This window comes from Anoplopoma fimbria, chromosome 7, assembly GCF_027596085.1.
Source record: "Anoplopoma fimbria isolate UVic2021 breed Golden Eagle Sablefish chromosome 7, Afim_UVic_2022, whole genome shotgun sequence".
In the NCBI taxonomy this organism is placed as follows: Eukaryota; Metazoa; Chordata; class Actinopteri; order Perciformes; family Anoplopomatidae; genus Anoplopoma; species Anoplopoma fimbria.
In genome coordinates this window covers 5020481-5042147 of record NC_072455.1, presented here as the reverse complement: position 1 = coordinate 5042147, position 21667 = coordinate 5020481, and the positions used below count along the sequence as shown (strand labels likewise).

General features: G+C 39.7%; 1 protein-coding gene across 1 annotated transcript; it reads right to left on the bottom strand.

The window, feature by feature from the left end:
* Window positions 1-234: 234 nt before the first annotated feature.
* On the bottom strand, window positions 235-19335 carry casq1b (calsequestrin 1b). The gene is made up of 11 exons (XM_054601626.1): window positions 19099-19335; window positions 4292-4385; window positions 2965-3065; window positions 2748-2859; window positions 2582-2655; window positions 2361-2491; window positions 1707-1752; window positions 1523-1577; window positions 1286-1386; window positions 942-1016; window positions 235-534 (listed from the first exon to the last, which is right to left on the bottom strand). Exons 1-11 carry the CDS (start codon window positions 19333-19335, stop codon window positions 235-237), a joined length of 1326 nt encoding a protein of 441 aa, XP_054457601.1.
* Window positions 19336-21667: the final 2332 nt, after the last annotated feature.

Here is a 21667-nt window from a genome sequence, read left to right as displayed (position 1 = left end):
AAGGACATATAACATTTTAAGCTGCAACCCTGTTCATCAACAGAGATGCAAATCCTCTGCTTCTTTGAAAATCTCCCTCCCTGACTGGGTCATTATGTTTGTCCCTCACAGGAAACCGTACAGGAAGCAAACAGACACAACTTGTGTTTGTTGCAAGATGAAAAAACTGGTGTTACTTTTGGGTTTTGCCATTTCTGGCTAAATTATAGTGAAGTAAAATATGGTGGTAAACATTTATTCATCATCGTCGTCATCATCGTCGTCATCATCGTCGTCATCATCGTCGTCATCGTCGTCATCATCGTCATCATCGTCATCATCGTCGTCATCATCATCATCATCATCATCGTCGTCGTCGTCATCATCTTCATCATCATCGTCATCATCATCATCATCATCATCATCGTCGTCGTCGTCCTCATCATCATCATCTGGGTCGATCTTTCCAGACAGAACGTCCTCGATCCACTGCTCGAGCTCGTCAGCTGTTGGCATGTCGTCCTGGTCATCCATTTCCATCCACACGCTGTCGGCCTGCCAATGACGGGAAAACAAAAATACTAACTTCGTGCCCAGTTTACAGCTCAATAAGAGCTTAAAATGATGACTAAAGTTAAAGACATTTACTGATGGTAAGCATTAACATCCAGAATTATCATTATCTTGATTGCAATCCAACTTGATTTAGGCTTTTTTTTTGTGGGTAGAATTGTTTTTTTGCTTTACTTTTCAAAAGATTGTTTGGAAATGACACCATGGTGGTGAGAAAATACTCCAGATTATCACTATCATGTCACGTCATTGAAAAAAAAACCTACTTTGAAAGATTTTTCCTCTCGTTGTTGACAACGCATGTCTAACACTATTCCTTGCTACACCTCAAACAACTTGGAATCAGATTTTCATTTCTGTTTAAAAAAAATACAAGACAGGTAACTTACGTCCTCAACATCAACGACACCAATGTGAGGAGAAGAGAGGTCGATGCGGAAGGTCTTCTCCCAGTATGGCACCAGCTGAAAGAGAAATACAGACAGATGGTCATTGGCTTATATATCCATAAATATCTTTTTTCACATACATTTTGTAAAACTTTGTTTGGAAGAAAAGAAACAGATGCATGAAAAGATAAGACAACAAAATGAACAACAGCATGCATTATTTTAAAATATATATCAAAAGTGGTATGCCCAGAAAAAACTTTTCCATTCAAAAGTGCCATATTATAGCCTAAATAAAATGTGGCTGCTAGTTGTTGTACAGTTTAATTGAGAGGTATTCATACCAGGGGGAAATTGTCGGGGTCAATCCAGATGATGCTGAGGTTGGGGTTGTCAGTGTTCTCGCGTGCCACCTCCTTCAGGATCTCCAGGAATTCATAACCGTCTAAAGAACAGTTCAAATGTCAGGTACGGTTTGTGTAATCTAAAGTATTAGCTGGATATTTGATCGTCCAGCTGATCGAATCCCTAAGTGGATTAATGTCAATGCTGTATAAAGAGGCACTGAGGTAGACTTTTACCTGGGTCATCTTCCTCAGCAAAGGCAACAATGTGCTCTCCATCAATGTCATCCTCCTGTGAACACAAGAAGAAGGATAAGACTCCATATTTCCACTCCAGATTGACTGAAGAAAGTGAACTTAAAAGTGAGAAAGTGATTGTTTAACAGATGACTCTTTGAAATATTGGTTTCAGATCTCTTACCCAGATCTCATACATGCTGTGAGGCTCAAGCTTCCTCAGTGTTGGCCTGAAACATTCAACAACAAAATCATTACAAATATAATTGTTATCAATCATTGATTTATACTCGAGATAAAACACTTGTTTGAAGAAAGGATATCGCTGTCTTCCTCTATGAAAAATCCCCCAAAATCCCCCAAAATGTCATATGATTATCAGCAATGATTGCGTAAATTATGCAGTGATAGAAGAAGTACTTCTTGTACTTAAGCAAAACTAGCAATACCACAGTGCAAAACTATCGTGTTACAAGCAAAAGTCCTTTATTCAAACGTTTATTTAAAATGTCAATAGACAGGTGTATTTTGCTTTAACTTATTATTATGCACTTAATGTTGATTGCACATTGCATGGCTATAGAATAATGACATAATTGGCATCAGTTTGGATTAATTCAATATAAACCTCACTTTAACTTGAATATTGTATTACTGGATTATAATAATTGACGTTTTAATGTGTTCATCACTTTAATGTTGTAACCTTTTTAAGGTAGGGCTCATTTTGATTGCCTCCAAACAGAAATGGAGTTCAAGTAGAAAGTAGCATAAACTGGAGGTGCTAGTAAAGTACAAGTACCTCAATACATGTACATAGTATCACAACGAGTCTCACCTGTCATGCTGTTCAATGTACTCAACAAGCTCAGACTCTATGTAGGGCTTTCCTGGAATGGTGACGGGCTCCTCCATGAAGGGCTCATAGAAGTCCACTTCATTCATCTTCAACTTCAGCTTCTTGGCGATCTGAAATAATGTAAAGAGAGGTGAGAAAAGTTCCATCTGACCCTTGCAGAAAAGAATCCACGCAAATACTCAAACAAAAAAAATGTAAACCTTGAGGTCGAATGTGGCATAGAATTTGATGAAGGGGTGGAACTCCTCGGCAGCGTCATCGTACTCAATGAAGTCTGGATGGGGAAAATAAGGGAGAAAATCATATTAAGCTCATAGCAGCATTTTATTTTAATTTTCAGTCGTCTGATCATAAAATTCCACCTACGGGGAGATTTCTCGCTCCGGAAATAGCCAACAAGCTTGATGACCTCGTCCATGTTGTGGAAACCCTTCAGCTCACGCTCGTTGTCGATGATCTCCACGGGGTCTTCGACCACCTGACAGGAGACATTTTTATCAGTCCTTATAAAGTAGTACAGTTACAACAAAAACATACTCTTTATTTACCCACAGTGCCTTGCACCAGACCAGAAATGACTCACATCATAGAGGAACTCCACCAGGGTGTCGGCTGCCAGCTCTCCGTCGTACTCGATGATCTCATTGTCGGCAAAGATGTAGATGCTCTCCACCTCATCCAGACCTGCAAAGAAAGCGTTATTACATCATTATACCGGGAGGATTATTACGCTCATTCTTACATACAACTGCAGTGTTGGAAAAATAGTTTTTTCAATATTTCTGTTTATGTTTGCTTCTAGAATTTCAACTCATTATACAGTGTGGTTGATAACAGGTCCTTATAAAGCCCTGATTTGCTGCACTGTTGCTGTAATATTGCATGTCGTCTAAGAAGAACTATTTTATAAGCATTGTAAATAAGGTTTCTATTTGAAATATTAAATATTAGAAAAATATAAAAATGCACTACTAGTGAGAAATATAATAAATAAGGACTAGATAGATGCAGGGCTTAACATATATTTGCTAAGTAATATAGGAGATGGCAATGCATCGATTCCCTGGCGTATGTAAATGTAATGTATTTAATAACTGTAAAAAAATATATATATATTCTTTTTTTTAGATAATATGTGCCATGTGGTGTTTATGTATGTGTTTAAATGAATTGTCTGTGTGTATTTCTGTTTGCATCCTGCTTGCCTTGATTTGCCGTTTTAGGGACAAATAAAATATTTTGAATTGATTGAATTATGTTATCAGCGTGTCGAATTTTTCTATATATCACCAAAACAGTTTGTCTGTGTAACAAAAATATTACAGGTCTGCTAAAAATGTATACATCTCTCATAAACCGATTGTTTTTGACAGATGGATAATAAAGCAATAGCAATTAGAATTAGCTCATACTTGTTGTTGGGACTATCATACTTTAATTTGTGCATGTCCCATTTTGCAATAGCAATATATTTTTGAACAGGTAAAGATTGATTCATCACAGAGCTTAATATTCCTGGTTTGTGTCAAAATAGACTCTTCTTAAAAAAGGAAAAAGAAGAGCACAGACATATAAGCAAATTTATCAGAATTTCACATATTCATATAACTGATTATCTTGCATATAATGCTCATGACTCTGGGTTTACAGCTGCCATTTCAAAGAAGCTGTGACATCTTTAGTCAACACTTGAGGGCAGAATTGTTTCATATATTGTCTATTTTGCTTTAATACAGATTGAGTCCCATATTTCACAAAGTGTCGAAAAAGTCAAATTTTGACATTTACCATTAACATGCTTTACACTTATTATTAGATTTGTAGTCCATCCATCTTTAGTTTTGTCATGATGACAGTCAGGCAATGCTTTCACCACCAAGTCTTTGTCAGTGATTGTCACTCAAGTTTACCGAGCTTCTTGGCAACAGAAGCGTCCTTCTTTTCGTCCACCAGGCCGAATCCAATGTCCTCATCGTCAAAGTCGCCCAGAACTTGGGCTGCGAGCTGGAATAAGAGACACAGACAGACACAGAGAGAGAGAGAGAGAGAGAGGGGTGGGGAATTGAGGGGGATAAAGAAGAAGTTGTATTTAGTGTCAAATGACAACTGATTCTATCTCAGACTGATCTCAGCGTCACGTCTGTACATAATAGACGTTTCCGTTTTATCTCAAGAATTCCATTGAAAGCACACTTTCAGTTTCATTTACACGAGCAACCCCCTTTGGCATTTCATCTTAATTTCAAGGCCTTAAAAGCAAAAGCTTTGGATCGCTGCCTTGCACTTTCTAAAACGGAGTGAAACCGAAGCCAACAATTGACAGCCCTCATAGCCGGGGTGAGAGGAGCACAGACAGCGGGGTTTCCAGAAGAACAAGAGGGGCAGAACTTGAGCCAACTATGTCGAGGGGGCAGAGGCACTGCAACAGGTGTGGTGGAAAGGAGAGGAGCGCGCACTTTGCGAAAGTAAAGCCGCTGCATACATGCACATATATATTGTAAATATACAGACTAAAGCAATATACAAAAACCCATTGCTGTTTTCCGGTTTTAATGCTAGTTTGCGTTCATTTTTAGCATGGAAAGATGACTGCCCTTTAAATGTGAGGTTACACTCTGAATGAAGTGAGTCAAAAGCGTTATGTAGCGTCTTGCAAAGCAGCATTGCGAAATAGATAACATTCATATGCGGCTAAGTGCCCAAAAAACACCAGCAACAAATAGCTAGTGCAGTATGAATAGTATAGTATGTGCTATGTTGCTCTTCACAGGCAATCTTAAATGCCAACCATTATTTTGGGCTCCACGGTCCAGACACATTAGCTCATGATTGGACCCATTTGCCAATTATTCTCTGATCTGGTTAGGAGGATTGGCCTCTTTACCTTGAAACACTAAAACACGTGTTAACATGGCCTTGTTTTCCTAGCTGTGCAGATAGTTTTGAGTTTTATCTGCCGACTTCAGTATTTTGGGAAATACGCCTTAATTCGAAAAGTCATATCTGCGTGTTCAGGATGAAGCTAAAGCATGCAGCCGGTTAGCTAAACTCCTGAAGTTCTGCTGTTTCATCCCGCTCTCACTCCCAAGGCCTCAAATACCGCAGCTTGACCAGTGCTCCTCTGAATCTCACACTGACGTACAGTTCCTCTTTACAGCAAGTATGTAACGTTACAGGCTTGCAACGAAACGGGCTTGCAACGAAACTGGGTTTGCAACTGACTCCGATGTAAACAACGTACACCCTTAGAGAAACTGACGTAGCAAAGAGCGTGATAGCACACCCAGGACGGGCAAGAGGGGTTGGTGGATTAGACAAACAAACACGACTTTCATCCAGGAAACCGCAGTTCGTGTTTCGGGTGAAACTAAGAGCGACCTTTGACAATTTGTCAAGTAAGTCAAGCTAACGTCAACCACGCTATCATCCTAAACCTAACTAAGTGGTTTTGTTGCCTTAAACCATAACTTCCTGTGAAGAAGTAAGTTTATTTTGAAAAGCCACTATGCATGTAATGCATTGACACACTGTCCCAGAAATAACCGAAAGTGACGCTAGAGGGGTACGTAGAGCGTCATAGTTTCAAGCTTGGGAGCATTGAACAAGCCGCAATGTTTAACGCATAAATGAAATGTGATTCACTACTGTTGGAATTAGGGTGATGAAAGAAGCTCTAAAGAGTAACATTTTGGCACATAAATCAAATCTACCTGCAATGTAAGACATCTCTAGTCAGACACTTTACGATCATTGATGGCTGCATGGATGAATGGGTGGGAGGGTGGATGGATGTTAAAGTTTGATTAATAGATTAGATGGGAGCCCTTCTCTCTTTCATAAGTAAATCATCTTGCTATGACAGCTGCTGCTGATGCTTGACTTTGAAAGCAGTACAGTCTCTCTGTGGTTTTTGATTGTTGCTTCACAGAATTTCCCCTGTTTTAAACTAAACCGCAGTCAAGGAGTGGAAGAGAACAATTAGCAGATACTGCAGCGGCAGAAGAATGTGTGTTTTTGCAGCCCAGCTTGGCAGGCACAGAGAGGCAGACCTTGACATACCTGAAAGATAATTGCTGCTTGGCTTGTGATCAACTGCAAGAAGAGGTAACGCTTTAGGGCAAAGCACAAAAGTCACAGCCTCCAGGTTTACAACAAAATTGGAGTGGCCTTCACAGGAGACAAGAAAGGGCCAAACTTGAGATTGTAATTAGCTCTTAAAGCCCCATTCACAAATGACTATCTGTAACAATTTGATTGAAGTCCCTTTATAAGCAGCTCACATAAATATAAATGTTAACAAACTATGCAGTAGTTGTACGCAGCATTAAGCGCATTTTAAAAGACCATTGTGATGGATTTATTGGCATGTAGCATCTCCAGAGCAGGTGTGTGGTTCGTCCTTTTTCAGAAACTGTAGAAACATGGCAATGCAACATGGCGGACTGCATGAAGAGGACCCGCTCCCTAGGTAGATATGAAGGGCTCATTTTAAGGTAAAGAAAACACAACGATTCTTAGTTTCAGGTCATTTTTTACTAATTAATTCCAAGTTATGAATATGTAATACCATTTCGTCCCCTAAATCCTAGACACTAATCTTTTTAAAGAGGACATATTCTACCAATTTTCAGGTTTATTCTTTTTTTGAGTTTCTACTAGAAATGTTGACATGCTTTAAAGTTGAAAACCACAAGAATGCATCTTATACTGTCTGTCTAAATATACCTGTATTCATGTTCTGTCTGAAACGCTCCGTTTTATAGCCTATGTTTAATTTATATCATATGCAAAAAATGGGATTTTGTATCTGAACGATCCTGAGATCCTGCTACCTGAGTGTGAAAGGGGCTTAACACAAGAAAACAAGTATTGAATAAATTTGAGTCTAGCCTGCACCAGTGATTGAATAATTTGAAGCTTTCATTTTTTTAAATCACTGCCTAAAAGCAGAAGTTATAGAGAAACAATAACATTTGGCAATTAATGGATGGAGAAGCATTAATAAAACTCTGCTGCAGCGCAGACCCTGACCCCAACCGCAAATTACAGTTTTTTCTTACAAAATGCACTGTATTACTGCAGAAGTAATTACAAAAAAAGAACAGACTTGACAATTCCAAAGACTCAACGTATATAACATGTTCATCCAAAACTATTCCCCTCCCTGTTGCCACATGGTGAGGCCATATTCTTAACACTGGGGTATTTATAAAAGAGGTGAAGTTCTGGGTGCTTGCAGTGGGCGGGAAGCGAAGCAGCGAGACTAACAGCTATATAAGGGCGTGTCAGAAAGCATGTTGAGCAGCAGAAAAAAGGATCTGTTACATATAGAAATGGGTGTGTGAAGGGAAGGAGACACTTGACACGAGAGTGAACACTTCGCAGCCGTCATCTCCTTCTAGTTTCGTCCTCCCTCGAACATCTCTCATTTCTGCTTTCTGCTCTTATTCCCTCTCACCATCACCTCCTTTCTGTCCATCTGGATATTTTCCTATCCCTGACACCCTTCCTCATCTGTTCCCTCGCTATCATCCCCCCGTCCAGAAGTCTGGAGCGCACGGAGCCAAGTGAGAGGTCACCGGTGTGAATGCTTGGCTCTGTCCTCCCGTTGCCCAGTCAGTGTCAGCTTGTCAGGGGGACACAAGTTGAGGGCAGAGTGCCACGATGAGTTGTCAAAAACGTGCTTTGGGTCCCGGCTGTACTTGGCTGTGGCACAGGATGGTGAGCTAGGAGATGGTGGAAGGGTTTGCAGAGCAGTAGAAGGGGTCGCGTTTCTTGAAATATAGCCGCCCGCATGCTTACTCAACACTACTCGATGCAAGTTAGCCTTCAGATTGTTTACTTTGCTCAAACTGGACTTGAGTGGCAGGTGTTATTGCTACTGAGTTTGTCTAAAAAGTGTTAGTGATCTTAACATATCAGTCCCTGATTTGTTCTCTCTTTGCTGCACTGGTTGGACTTAAAGCACTAGAGAGCAGTAGTCAGCCTGGATTCACAAAAGTAAATTCAACTTTACATTATGCATTTGTGCTTTAGTCAAAAAAACACATGCAACATACAATCCAAACCACAGTAGATCCAGAAACCTCATCAAATAAGTGCCACAAAAAGTTAAGAAGTTACAAATTCTCCCGGCAGGGCTGTAAAATGTAACAAATGAATCCAACACAAAAGTGTAAAAGTAACCACTTCTACCTAAAACAAGTGTAAAGAGTAACTTCTAACTGAAACAAGGGGAAAATGTGACAAACTCTTCCTGAAAGTGAGTTTTATGCATTTCAACTATGAGAATTATTCACTAGATCTTTGAAAATTATTCACAGGACACAAGATACAAGACACTTGACCTTATAGGTTACTATTAAATGCTTTAACAAAAGCCCTCAGCGGACTTTCTTACATTACATCACTTAGCAAGGGTCGAACGTTACAGGTTATAAGCGTAAAGTCAACATTTAATCTTGGTTTCAAACAGTTGTCTCCTGAGTGCAAGTCCTTTGTTTGATTGAGTCCACTGTTTGTTTGACCCCTCAAACCAATTTCACACATGTCACACTCAACATTATACCGCATAACGGCTGCTCAATTTATTTATCCCTTGCTCTGAATTGCAAAAACGTCAATGTTCAATGCATCCGTGATTTACAGAAAGGTACAATGCCAATTTTTTTCCGGGTGATTGGCTGTATATACACATCCATCCAGCTACCTCTTTCTTCACTCCCTGTACCGTATATGTCACGCACCCTTCTTGGGCCATTCATTCTCTTCCACTGGTCTAAATCTGAGCCTCTAACTGAGTCTTTTTGGTTCATCGCTACCGTGTTGGCCTTGTCTGCTTCTTAAGTAAACAACTGAGCAGTTTGATGAGTCAAACATTTGTATTTGTGCGTCACCTTCTGATGCAAGTCACTCAGTGAGCACCCCAGGGACACAAACACACACTCACAGACTGTAATAGCTTCCACACCAGCTGCAGAGAAACAGCTAGCTCTGCAGTTAGCTTGTTTGTCATTAATATTTGTACCCGAAGTTTAAATATTCTGAGCTGTAAGGGAGGATGCATGTATAATTTCAGTTCATTTGCGTGTGTACTCTGCACATATGTGTTTACTTGATTTTACCTTTCCCATAAATGCAGGTAAACCAATGACCAGGAAAGTTTTAGCCCATTTATTTAAAAAAAAAACATGTATGCTTTACATTACAGTTAAGGTATTTTTGTTTTTTTTAGTGCAAAGTATCTGGATGTTTTTAAAGAGGCATATCAATCTTAAACCGATCCTCCAGATACAGATAACGCTTACGTATTCTTCTCCAAAAATAAACTGCAAATTACAGTTAACAAGGTCCTCTTGCAATGCTGATCTTATGTAATCGATTTTTCTTTTTTTCTTTTATTTTAATAATCTAAATAATAATATAAGTGTCAGATGTATCTTCTTTGGCATCCTAAATATTGCCAAAAAATATATACTTTTAATATATTTGTATTTGATCTCCCAGGCAGCCATTGGTTTCCATTCATTTCTTCATTGTGAAACCTTTTTGAGAAAAAAAGTTAATCGAAATGTGTCTGTTGTTTGGTTGATAAAGACATTGTTGCATGGTAATGGTGTTGAGCAAATGTATTTGAAAAAAATAATTTGTGACACTGTTTTTGACTAAAACTTACAAGCAGATGAGATTCAACTCTGTGATTTACTCTAAAAGCTATAAATTCACACAAAAACAAATGTTTACAAGGTGGGAAGAGAGTTTAAAAAAAGTCATAATAAGTCACGATAAAAGTATGTGTGTTCAGACACAAACTAGTGAATAATAGTGGGCAGCAAAATCCCACTTCTCATCTTTTTCCAATTTTCTCTAATATGCTACCCCCGAAAAAAATCGCTGACTCTGTAAATCAATGAACATTAAAAGGTTTTCAAAGCAGCATGATTTCCCATCTTCCTGTGTGAGCAAACGTCCTGGGATCTGTGCAGAAATTAGAAGTTCAGACAGCTTCCCCCCCCCAGCCAGATGGTAAATTAATAATGGCTGCTGTAACACATCAGGACTCTACACCAGGCTGTTACATAACACTGCGCCAGGGTGGTCATGAAAGATTCAGATAAAACAGTGTTGTATCAGCCAGTGGAGCTGCACTGTTTTCAAAGGTGGCAATCCAGGATTGTGCACAGAAAGAACGCTTTTGAATGTTTTTTTTTCGAGACTTTGAATCCAAAAGAAATGTCGTCCTAATTTTTTCCCTTTTTCAACTCGGCCTTGTGGGAGACATGATGAAACGCATGGAAAGCTTTTTAGAAATCTCACAGGCACACAAGCTGATTCACTACAACAAACTGTGAGGGCACACGTGTCTGGGACCATCTGTGAATGACTCACTTCGACAGCAATAAGCCATAATACAAACATCTCGCACAACAATCTCAGCTCATGGAGACGGCTTTATGAGTCACATAAAAGCCAGCAGGTGTTGTATGCAACAAACTTTCCAAAGGACGAGCAGATGTGTTTATTTGTCTGAAAGTTATTTTGTTTGATTGCTGAAGATACTGTAGGTACGGATCAAAAAAGTGATCTTTACTCCTAAAATTACATTACATTACATTACATTACAGTCATTTAGCAGACGCTTTTATCCAAAGCGACTTACAATCAGTAGTATATTACATATCATTCACCCATTCACACACTGATGACAGGCTACCATGCAAGGTGCCACCATCAGACTCTAACTAACATTCATGCAACATCCAGTCCACACCGATGGCAAGCCTTCGGGAGCAACTTGGGGTTAAGTGTCTTGCCCAAGGACACATCGACTGCCGAAGCCGGGTATCGAACCACCGACCCTCTGATTGGAGAACTACCTTGCTCTCCCTTAATTCCAAATTAAAATGTTTTACTCACTATAGTAGGAAATGTGCTTCTGCAGTTAATAGCATTAATGATTGCTACGTTGCATTTGAGTGCCCCAGTGAATCAAGCCAGTTATCAGGTATGCACAATCCCACCTAAATACATAAAAAGGCCTTTTTCACACCAAAAAAAAAACCACTGTCAAATGACAAATTTAACTATGGCTGAATTCCATTTAGGTGATTCAGTTTCCTGGTATTCTGCATGCCGTTCACTGTCCCACTGACGTGGCCTAATGGGACATATAAACCTGTGCTATTCATACTATGACGAGCCAAACTGTCTGCTTATGAAAAGGGTTATGAAATGGAGCAATCCTTAATTAAAATTATTAATAACTCTTCTCTAAGACATGTTAATAGGACACGTGCTTCGACAGTCTCTTTGCAGCTCTATAAATATATCTTGTGAATGGGGTGATAAAGTAGCAAGAAGCAGAGATGTTCACTCACACACGGGGATGTTAAGCACTTATGCTCTGCACTCTCTCAGTGCCATCTTTATTCAGGCCCGTCTCTTAATGGCCCTGAAGATCTAATTCGGGGTTATGACGTCCGATTCACATTTACATTTGTCATGATGCACCTTGATCTCCTACAATTCCCTGACATTTTTCTCCCATGAATAAGTGATGAGAAGACGTTCCCTGATACGGATAACAGAGGAAGGGGAGAAGAAAAAATAATACGTACGTTATGTCAAGGGAGAAAGCAGGGTCATTTATAAATGATATACAGCAAGATTGTACTGTACGCACAGTATTGTACAGTGCTCTTGGACAGCACTTTAATATGAAGACGGTGAGTCACCATTGGGTTGGGAGGGGTGGAGGTGAGTGGGGACGTGGCGGGTGTAAATTTAGGATGACAGAAACAGCATGCGGGCTCTCTGCCTTGCACTACAGGAACTATTTTAGCTGTTGTTGGGAGCTGCTGACAGGTTCCTCACTGGGCTGCAAAGCTCCCAGCTCAGCTAATTTCGATGAAATGTGGACAACCTTTGGAAGCAGAGACGCTCTTTGCGGAAATTTGATTTAAAGTTACTTAATGTAATCCTGACGCCCATGAGGGAAACGAATAAATGAGATCATCAGCGGGGATATTGGCTATTTCTATTAAATTCCCCGCAAAAAGTGAAATGAGAGTGTTTCCTAAAGGAACTCGGAAAGCAGGCTCTTGTCTGCAGGGAAATCAAATACAATTTATTTTTTCAAATTTAATGATCCTCATTAAGTTACATATGCAACTATTTTTATACTTTTTCCCCCTATTTCATATGTTTAATCATTCTTTTCCATCCATACAGCAATATCTTCTGTGCATGCCCATTGTCTGTAAATGTGTTTTTTTTCTGTAAAAGATGCCAATGGGGTGGATTGTGGGAAATGTAGGATCCTGTGTTTTGTTGTTCTTGCTTTATAGTTACATATATCAGTTTGACCATTCTTGATTTTTAAAACCACCAACTTTATAGTGCAATAGTAAATTGCAGTTTCCCTTTATTTTACTTTCACTTTCATTTTACTTACGTTTTAATGTTGAGCTTTTTTGGTTTTGTTAGGTTTTCTTCCAATCAGTTTATTCATTTATATTTTATACTCACAGCTATAACCTCTTACATTGTTGTATCTCCTTCTGCTATAGCCCCCATGTCCCTAAAGTTATCATAAAAAATCAGTTTAGTCTAATTTGATCATATATGTTTCATGAGTTGTTAAATTAGTTCATGGATATAAAAAAGAAAAACTATTTAATTTAACTAGAGTAAAGTATAAAATTGTTCACTGGCCTTGCCAATGCAGCAGGAAATACATTCAGCTCAGATTTGACTCACTTTTGGTTTTTGGCTTATATCAAATTTCTAGAGTTACATTTTGGCAGCAAAAGATGACAGCATGAGGAAACCGTTTCAACTTCCAGACTTAGAAATCAAGCCAAATAGCTGCGTACAGTATGTTTATGTTTACCACACTGTCAAAACTCTGCGTCATATCAACTTTGATATCATTTATTACCATATTTCACCCTCTGTGGACACTACAAAACTGTAGAGCAGAATTTCATCTATGAGTTCGTAGATATGAGCCACTCTATACTCGCCACGCTTCAGGTGCAGACTACAGCTGCTCGGTGGAGCACTAGTGATGATGATGACGCCATCAAGTGTTCTTTTACCAACCGAGGTTGCAGATGCGAAGGTTGCCACCTGAAGAGGCTGCTTGTGAAAATTCACCACACTATTCATCTGCAGAGAGGAGCTGGCTTCCAATCAAACAAAATATCTCAGTTCATGTACCTCCGAAAGGGTGAGGAGAGGTGACGCCATGCCTGGTAGAGTTTTGGTACAATAAATCAACTGGAGAACTGCAGGTTGGTCATATTATATAAATAAAAAACACAATATCCAAGTATCATATTCTTTTGCATTATGCATTACGTGCCTCACAGATGCACAGTCATGCCTGTGATTAATGAGATGTATATATTTTTGAAAGGAAGAGATAGGTAAAAAAAAAAAATAGCACTATCGAATAAAGCACTTATCACTGATGCTTATTGTGACAGTGCATCAGGCAGCAGAATATATAGTTTCAACTTCCTCTACAAACAACAGGCGGCTTTTTACATGCAACAAACCAAGGACGCTTCATCTAAACATAACTCCTGTCACATTTAATGACATCACATCGGACAGATTAGTTCTTCATTTAGGGCCTCTTTCACACTGTTAATTGGGGGGAACGAGATCCATCAAGATGTGATGTTGCTCTCACACAACTTGACAGCAGTGTCACTTAAGTTTTAACGGCTGTACTACTTGAATGAGGAAAAGATTGAACCGGTGTTGTACAAAGAGTAAAAGGAGTTCTTTACCATATGGGGCAGATTGTGCCTGAAGCAATATACCTAATGTAAAGTTTATGAGTTAAAGGGGCCGTGGGGGACGTGGCCTGTTGGCCCCGGTCTTGTCCATGACTACTTGAGGTAATGAGATCCGATCCTACTTACGCATTCTGGATGTGGAGTGTCAATGTCGCCGCTTAAAATCAGAGCCAATGCTCGTTATCTGGCCGCCCGTCAGATTCACAGGTCGTTGCACGGGGTCGGCGTGGTACAGAGCATGTATGAGTTCATTCTGACCCTGATTTACACTTTCTGTGCACAGAGAATTGCAAAGAGCTTGATGGAGCTTTCAAAAGCCTGGTTAGTAACAACATGAGCCAAATACCTGTTAAATCTCAACCCTCTTAGATACTTAGCCCGGGATATATGCAGATTACAAGACAGTGAATGGACAGGTTACTCATTTAAAAACAAAAATCTTATAAAAAAGGGTCTTGAATACGCACATGATGACTGGATACATGATATACTGCAGTGATTCAGCAAACAATCAGTTTCTTTAGCAGCTGTTTAGAATTAGAAAAAAAAGGTGTTGGTCAAAGGTACACACATAGCAGATGATGGCTTTATAAACTGAGATATTTAGGCAATTTTGGGCAATATTCAAATCTGGTCTCACAGAAATATGTGAAATTACCTCAACCTCTTAGCAGTGCATTACATGGTGGTGTCACGTGTAAAATAACATGTCGGCACCACGGAAACAGTGCCAATGGAACGTCAATTTGGATCGTTTTGTGGTGGACACACAAATTAAACACATTTTTCCTAAACGTAACTAAGTGGTATTGGAGCCTTAACCTTAATTTACAAACTTATTTTATTTTTTTTTATTACTCCTACTGCTTTTACTGGGGTAGCAGAAGAGCCGCAGAACAAACTGACGGGAGCTTTGCTTTGTAATCCAATATTTACATTTCTGATAGTGATTTTATTTTGAAGACGGATATAAACAGAATAAAAGGCTATGCAAATTGCAATGCCTAGTGTGTTTTTTGAGACAGTTTCGAAAAATGTTTCACTACAACCACGCACTACAAAATCTATTGTCATAATCCTGAACAATTCTCCTTAAAACATTACCTGTAATCAAAATAATTTAGGATGCACAACTATTAACTGTGCATTCTTTCATTTATCTACATCTTATTTTGAAAAGCAGATCTCTATGCATTTATATGTGCTGTATCCCCCCCCCTCTTTATCTGTCCTTCCATCAATTCCATCCACTATTGTATAAAAAGAAAGCATGAAATGTTTTGTGCTGATGAAAAGGAGGAGGGCTCCGACAGTCAGTTTGGATAGCGGTTACCACGGCGACAGTCTGACCTTTTCCCAGCTCTCTCAGTAGATGGAAGCAGATTAGAAAAGACAAAGCAGCAGTCTCCTTTAAACCATGAAGATTCGCTGCACATTAGGAGACTGCGTGTTGTCTTGCCTTCAGTGCACCTGTGTCACCTTTCTCAGCTATTAACATAATGTTATGCGACCTGAAGGATGGAGCAGTCTTTTCCTTTCCTCTTACAGGAAGACTTTGTACCATGGGGTGTCTTGTGGCAATGTAATGATCAATAAATTAAGATTTTTCTTTTCATACTGTGGTGAATATTTGCAATATAAGTCCAGAATTTCTGAATTTGAGACAAATTTGAATATACACAGCCTGTCTACAGCCACGCTAGGCACTCTGTGGGGCAATAGGAACAGCAGTGCTTGGAGCTAAACGCTAGCTTTAGCGGGCTAACGTGCTCACTATGACAATGGATTAACATTGGTTAACTAGTACTAGTACCAAACCCTAAAACTAAATGAAAACATTTTACAAATTGTAATTGGACAAATGTTGACCTGATGGTTTCTCTATATAAAAAAATGTATCTGCCAAAATTATTCAAATGAATCCTGAGGGCATCATGACTGTGTGGACAAAACTTCATAGCAAATCAATCCAATTGGTTGTCAAGATATTTCACTAAAAGAACAAGAGGAAAAGTCAGTGGATTACCAAAGTTAGTACGCTTAATCCTCTGGGGACCATGAATATCCACACAAAATATCATAACAATCCATTGAATAGTTGGCGTGTGGTTGTTTAATTTTGCACCCTTCCAGTTATCCCTTAATCATCTTCGGCTTCGGTGTTAAATACGACAGTTACTTTATGTCAAACCCTGTTTCTGAACCAATCATAAAATTACTTTCAAATTAAAACTTGATACATTTAAAAACTTTCTCGAGGACAGAGTTGCTCCGGAAGAAAACATTGAAAGTGAATTGAATGAGACTTGACGGAGCCAAAAAGCAAATTGATTACATCATGGAACTTGTTAGTAATAGGGATGCAGTAATGGTTTTGACCACAATTAGCAGTTGTGATTCAAAGTAGGTTATTGTGTATTTGTACTTTTTTGAGTATTTTTAAAAGGCAAATCACAGATTCCAAAAGAAAGCCAAAACATATTAACTATTATCTATTGCATTATCACTCAGCCAACAACTTATTTAGCAAATACAGGTTCTGTGACAATACATGAATCTCTTTCCCTGAGTATTACAAAATAGACAACTCAATTTAATGTGATATTAAAAACTAGTGCATACTCACAACCTTTGGCCACTTTAGGAGAGTTAAAAGTTCTTCTTTTCATAGCATATCACAGCAGTGAGGTTACACTGGAGTATTTTTCACAGACTAAAATAAATACCAAGGGATCAAAGGTGACATATTGGACATAGTTTAGGAGTGACAGGTTAACGCTCTCTATTACACAACCTATTTATACCATATAATACTTATATTCAAGCTGAAAATGCAGGGGGAAAAACAACGTGCTTGTGGCAGCGCCTGCAAGATCTGTAGGATAATCTGCTGAATCTAATTTACTCTGTTTCTATTCATATCAAAGAGGGAGCTGTGGTTTGAAAATTGAAGACAGACCATTTACTTTCCTGTCTGCCTAACAGTGTGAGTGAAAACCCAATGAAACAGCTGCAGGGAGAATATCTTCAAATTGTTCTGCTCCAGCAAGAAATATATATATTAATATGGTAAAGTCACAAACTGAAAACAAGCATTGATTTAGCTAAAATTAAGATAAAGTCTAATGAAAGTATGGCTTTTTTTTATGAATAAGATACGATTTGATTCCCTGTGCTCTCACTTTAATCATTAATGCTTCCTGATTCATAGGTGGTAATGACCAGCTATTTTAAGCATCCCCCCTGAGCACCTCTTTCCTGATTGGCTGTTTGGTCACAACTGGCAGGAAGTCAGTAATAGAGTGACGGTCCAGCAGGGACCCATTCCAGTAACCATCTCTTTCTCAAGCCAAGTAAGCACAACTTGGCAGCACCGATAGGAAATTGATCCGCCAATGTCTTGGGTGTGTAAGTGATGGTTTAGAACTACAGCCTGTACCTAGAGTGGCTGTGTGATGCCAAACAGAACAGTGTGGGATGGAGCAGTGGGAGCAGTAGTCGAGATGAGATATGGCCCTAAACTCTCTGTCGGTCCCGGGAGGGCTTTTAGCGTCTTTGCTAAGCATGCAGAGCTGTCCCGGGCTATTTACAGAGGTGACTTATGCAGGGCTAGTGTAAGGTACACTGTGCCTCTGTAAGAAGACACTGCTGCTCTGACAGGCAGAGGATTACTGTGGTGAATACAGTGGCTGACAGTGGGGCCCAGGTGCATCGACTGCAGGCCGACTGGTAAAGAGTGAGTTGGATTTATTTATCCAATCACGGTTCCCAGAACATGAATTATCTCTTCTACTGCCCACTGATTAGCAACAGCACTAGATTCATTTTCAGAGAAAGTTCCTGGCTCAAAACCATCTCTGCAATGGCAGTTGCAGAACAAAAGAAAGAGGTTAACTGGCTTTTAAACCGAGCTGTAAATATGACGCACCATATCTGCAAAAATAATCTACAATACAAGACATAGGAAGTACAAATATTAAAGATTGTCCTGGAATTTTGCTCAATATAGATGATCAAGTCGTGACAAGTATCGGATCATTTCTACAGAATGCAATAGCTTTGATGAATGAGGGCCATCATGTGACATAAGCCTTGATTCAATTGTATCAATAAAGTAAACTTTGAATTCATTTGAAAATTGAGTTAGAAGAGGTATCGAACTGATGTAGTGCCGCATCACAGGAATACATCCATGCATGTTATCTTAGACTATTTGGTTAGCAATGATTGACTTGGTCTGAAACGCTTCTTGAATGCCATGAAAGTGAAGGACTTGCACAATTACCAAACAGACAAATAGAAGATATAAGTCATGTGTGAGTCATCTTTGAGATCTGGCATTTTATTGGCATTCAGCATACGGACTCAGTAGCTATATGAACAGGGCTAACCTGACTAGCATGATGAAGGCTGAGGAAGGCTTGAATTAAACTTAGGTTGCACAAAGTGTTCTAAAAGAAAAAGTGTTTAGAGCTATTCCGAATTGCCACATTGTTGGATGTCTATTTCAGAGAGTTGAAATAATCATTGGAATAGTTCTCTTAGTCAGTGATTCCCTCCAGCCTCCAGCCTCCTGTTCACACATTTGCCAACCTGCCTCCTTCAGGTTAGCATTTATCCAGTCATACTTGGCGGGCTGGCACACCTAAAGGGTCCACGAATCCCCCAGCTCCACCTCACCCCATATTTTCCACCTGTTCTGTGTTGCCTTCTTCCCTCACCTGTCATCATCTTTAAAACTCACTTATCTGAAACTCTAAGTGCAATGCCATGACTGTGTCCAGGAATCTCCAACTGGAGCCAAACTCTCCATTTGAAACCCTTCCCTTCTTTACCCCGACTTCCCACCGTGACCCTTCCCTCTCATGGGCCACGTATCCGACCACTGTCATGCTTTGGCGGGGACCCACCTCCAAAGCCAGCTCCTCGCTCTGAAACTGCTTCATGGCGTTGCGGTTTCCGTCCACGTATTTGTGGTAGTAGATCACCATCACGTCGTACTTCTTCATGATGGACTTGTAGTTCTTGACGTTGAGGTCATGGACGCGGTCTTTGCCGTCATACTCAGGGACCTCCAAGCCCTTCTCCCCCCAGGACAGGGTCCCCAAAGATAGGAAGACCCCCAAAAACACCCAGCCCCACTTCATGGCTATCACCTGGTGGTCACAGCAACGCCTCTTCTCCGAGCCTTAAGTAGAAGGGGGAAAAAATACACTTAAGAGGTTTAGCGTTGTCCCTAACGCAAGTTGGTAGAGTTAGGAACACAGTCCGCTTCCTTTCCCCACCGGCTAGAGAAGAGCAGGTCCGCCAGTGACAACCCGCCCTTTAAAAAATAGCTCCACGTGGTATTGCTGACGCCACTTGCCCCCAAAAATGGGGGAGGGGCCCTTTTTGGGGACTTGCAAATCTGTATGCCAGTGGGTCAAGATCTCCGAGTACATGAGCCGTGCACAAGCCAAAGGGGCTGCCAAAAAAGTAGGACGGGTGCTAAAATGGGCGGAGCAGTGCTTAGAACACACGGCCACCTGTTTGAAGCCGTGACTACGAAAAGGGACAGCGGTTGTGCTGGGTGTTTGGAAAGCTGCAGATACCAGCTCGGTGTCTTTGGAGGACTGAAGGTATAGATGGATGTACGATGAGAGCTCAGGGGGGGGAAAGAAGAGCTCCAAGATGCCATTCCCATATTAAGTTTTGCAGAGGAGTCGGACTCTCGCTAAAAATAAGGCCTCTGCGGGATAAAGCTGTGGACAAGATGGCGTCCACGCAGAGGGTCAGAGGGTAGCTGTGCTCTGTAGGCACAGATGGATGCAGGCGAATGGAGACACAGTGTCATGCACACACTTGTTGGTGCATCTGCAGAAAATTCAAGCAAAGTGTGTGTGTGTTGTTGCACTGAAATCAAAAGGCTTAAATAACTGATTGTCCATGCCATAATAGTAATTAATGCAAAGAATTTAGTAAATATTTTAATTCAATCTTTTTTTTTTTTCTGCTTGCTGGACTATTGTTTATCTAATGAGATGGTGTTGGCCATTTTTTTACCAAAGTTTTACCATAAATATAGAGAGTTAACAGTCAGATTATGGAGTGTATTTGGTTGTGTTTTTGAAGTCTCCCAAAAAAATGACAAAAGACTTGATTGTATATCATATTTATACAAGATTGTTTTTAATATCTGTCTGTTTTTCCCCTTGATTTTTTTCTGACACCTTAGGATCAAATCCATTATTACAAAAGAATGCAGAAAAAAATGCAACCGCTGCACTCTCATCAAGTATAAATATTTAAAACATTTGACTTTGGCTGTAACTTGATAGAAGCACAGATTGGAAACAGGGTTTAAAAGCATATTTACTGTGGATATATTGTAGCAAAAATACCGGAAATGATAACCCTTCTCTGGTTTCAGAATTTTGACTTTAACTCGAGTTAGCTGTAGTCTAATTGACTGCTAGAAATTTAAATACACTGAGTACCAACCTGATGATAAATGTAGTTTTACTGTGTTGTATGTGTTACAGGGAATTGCCGACACACCGGTGTCACGTATGTCGTATTTCTGCACACTCGTGCCGAAGAAAAAACTGATCTGAGTGGAGAAAAGAGATGGAAACATGAAATGAAAGAGAATTATGGATGTAAGCAGAGAGACTCAGAGACAGTGTGAGATCCTGTCAGCTATTCATTTACAATGAAAAAGGGGAGAGGGCAGCTATTAATAACAAAGCGTAACATGATCAGACTTCTCATCCTGCCAGCATGGCGGGTCAGACAGTGTGTGTGCATGTTTAGATGCCAGTTAGGGGTTTGGATGGGGGGGGCTTGGCACTGGTTTTGGGTCTCCAATAGAGCATTATGATAGGGGGAGGAATAAAATGAAAAGTTGTCTCCTTGCTTTTGCTTCGTAAAGTTCTGCGATTTTCAATAAGAAATTGATCATTTGAGCATGTTTTTGAAGGTAGAGGTTGCATTAGTTCTATGAAACAATAGTCCTACTTAATAACATTAAATTGGGAACCCCAGAAATTTAGTTTTGCACCTCCATGAAGTTGGGGGACAAAATAACAATGTCAAATTCTGTGTGGTAGAGGCAGAAATGATCTGACCTTAGGTACCTTATATAAGTCAAACTCTAATAAACGGGGCTTGTGAATTTCCTAGCGATGGAAGTGAGAAACATATTTAGTTGTCACTCACTGTCTGTTAAAGGTGTGTTTGTTTTATAACTCCACAACACAGTTTTTGACACTTTTTAACAATTTATTTTTATTATTTCTTTGTTGTTTTGCTGTTTTCTTTGTAGTCTTCAAGACCAGACTTGACAAAATCTCTCCACAGCCAAAGTACTACTGTACTAAAGTGGAAGAAATTTGAGTCCACACTTTCATGTTTTCATTGGAAAAATACTTACTTTTTGTTTTAATGTGTTTAAATATGTAAGTTCAAGTTCCAGTTATTTTGACCATAAATAAATACAGC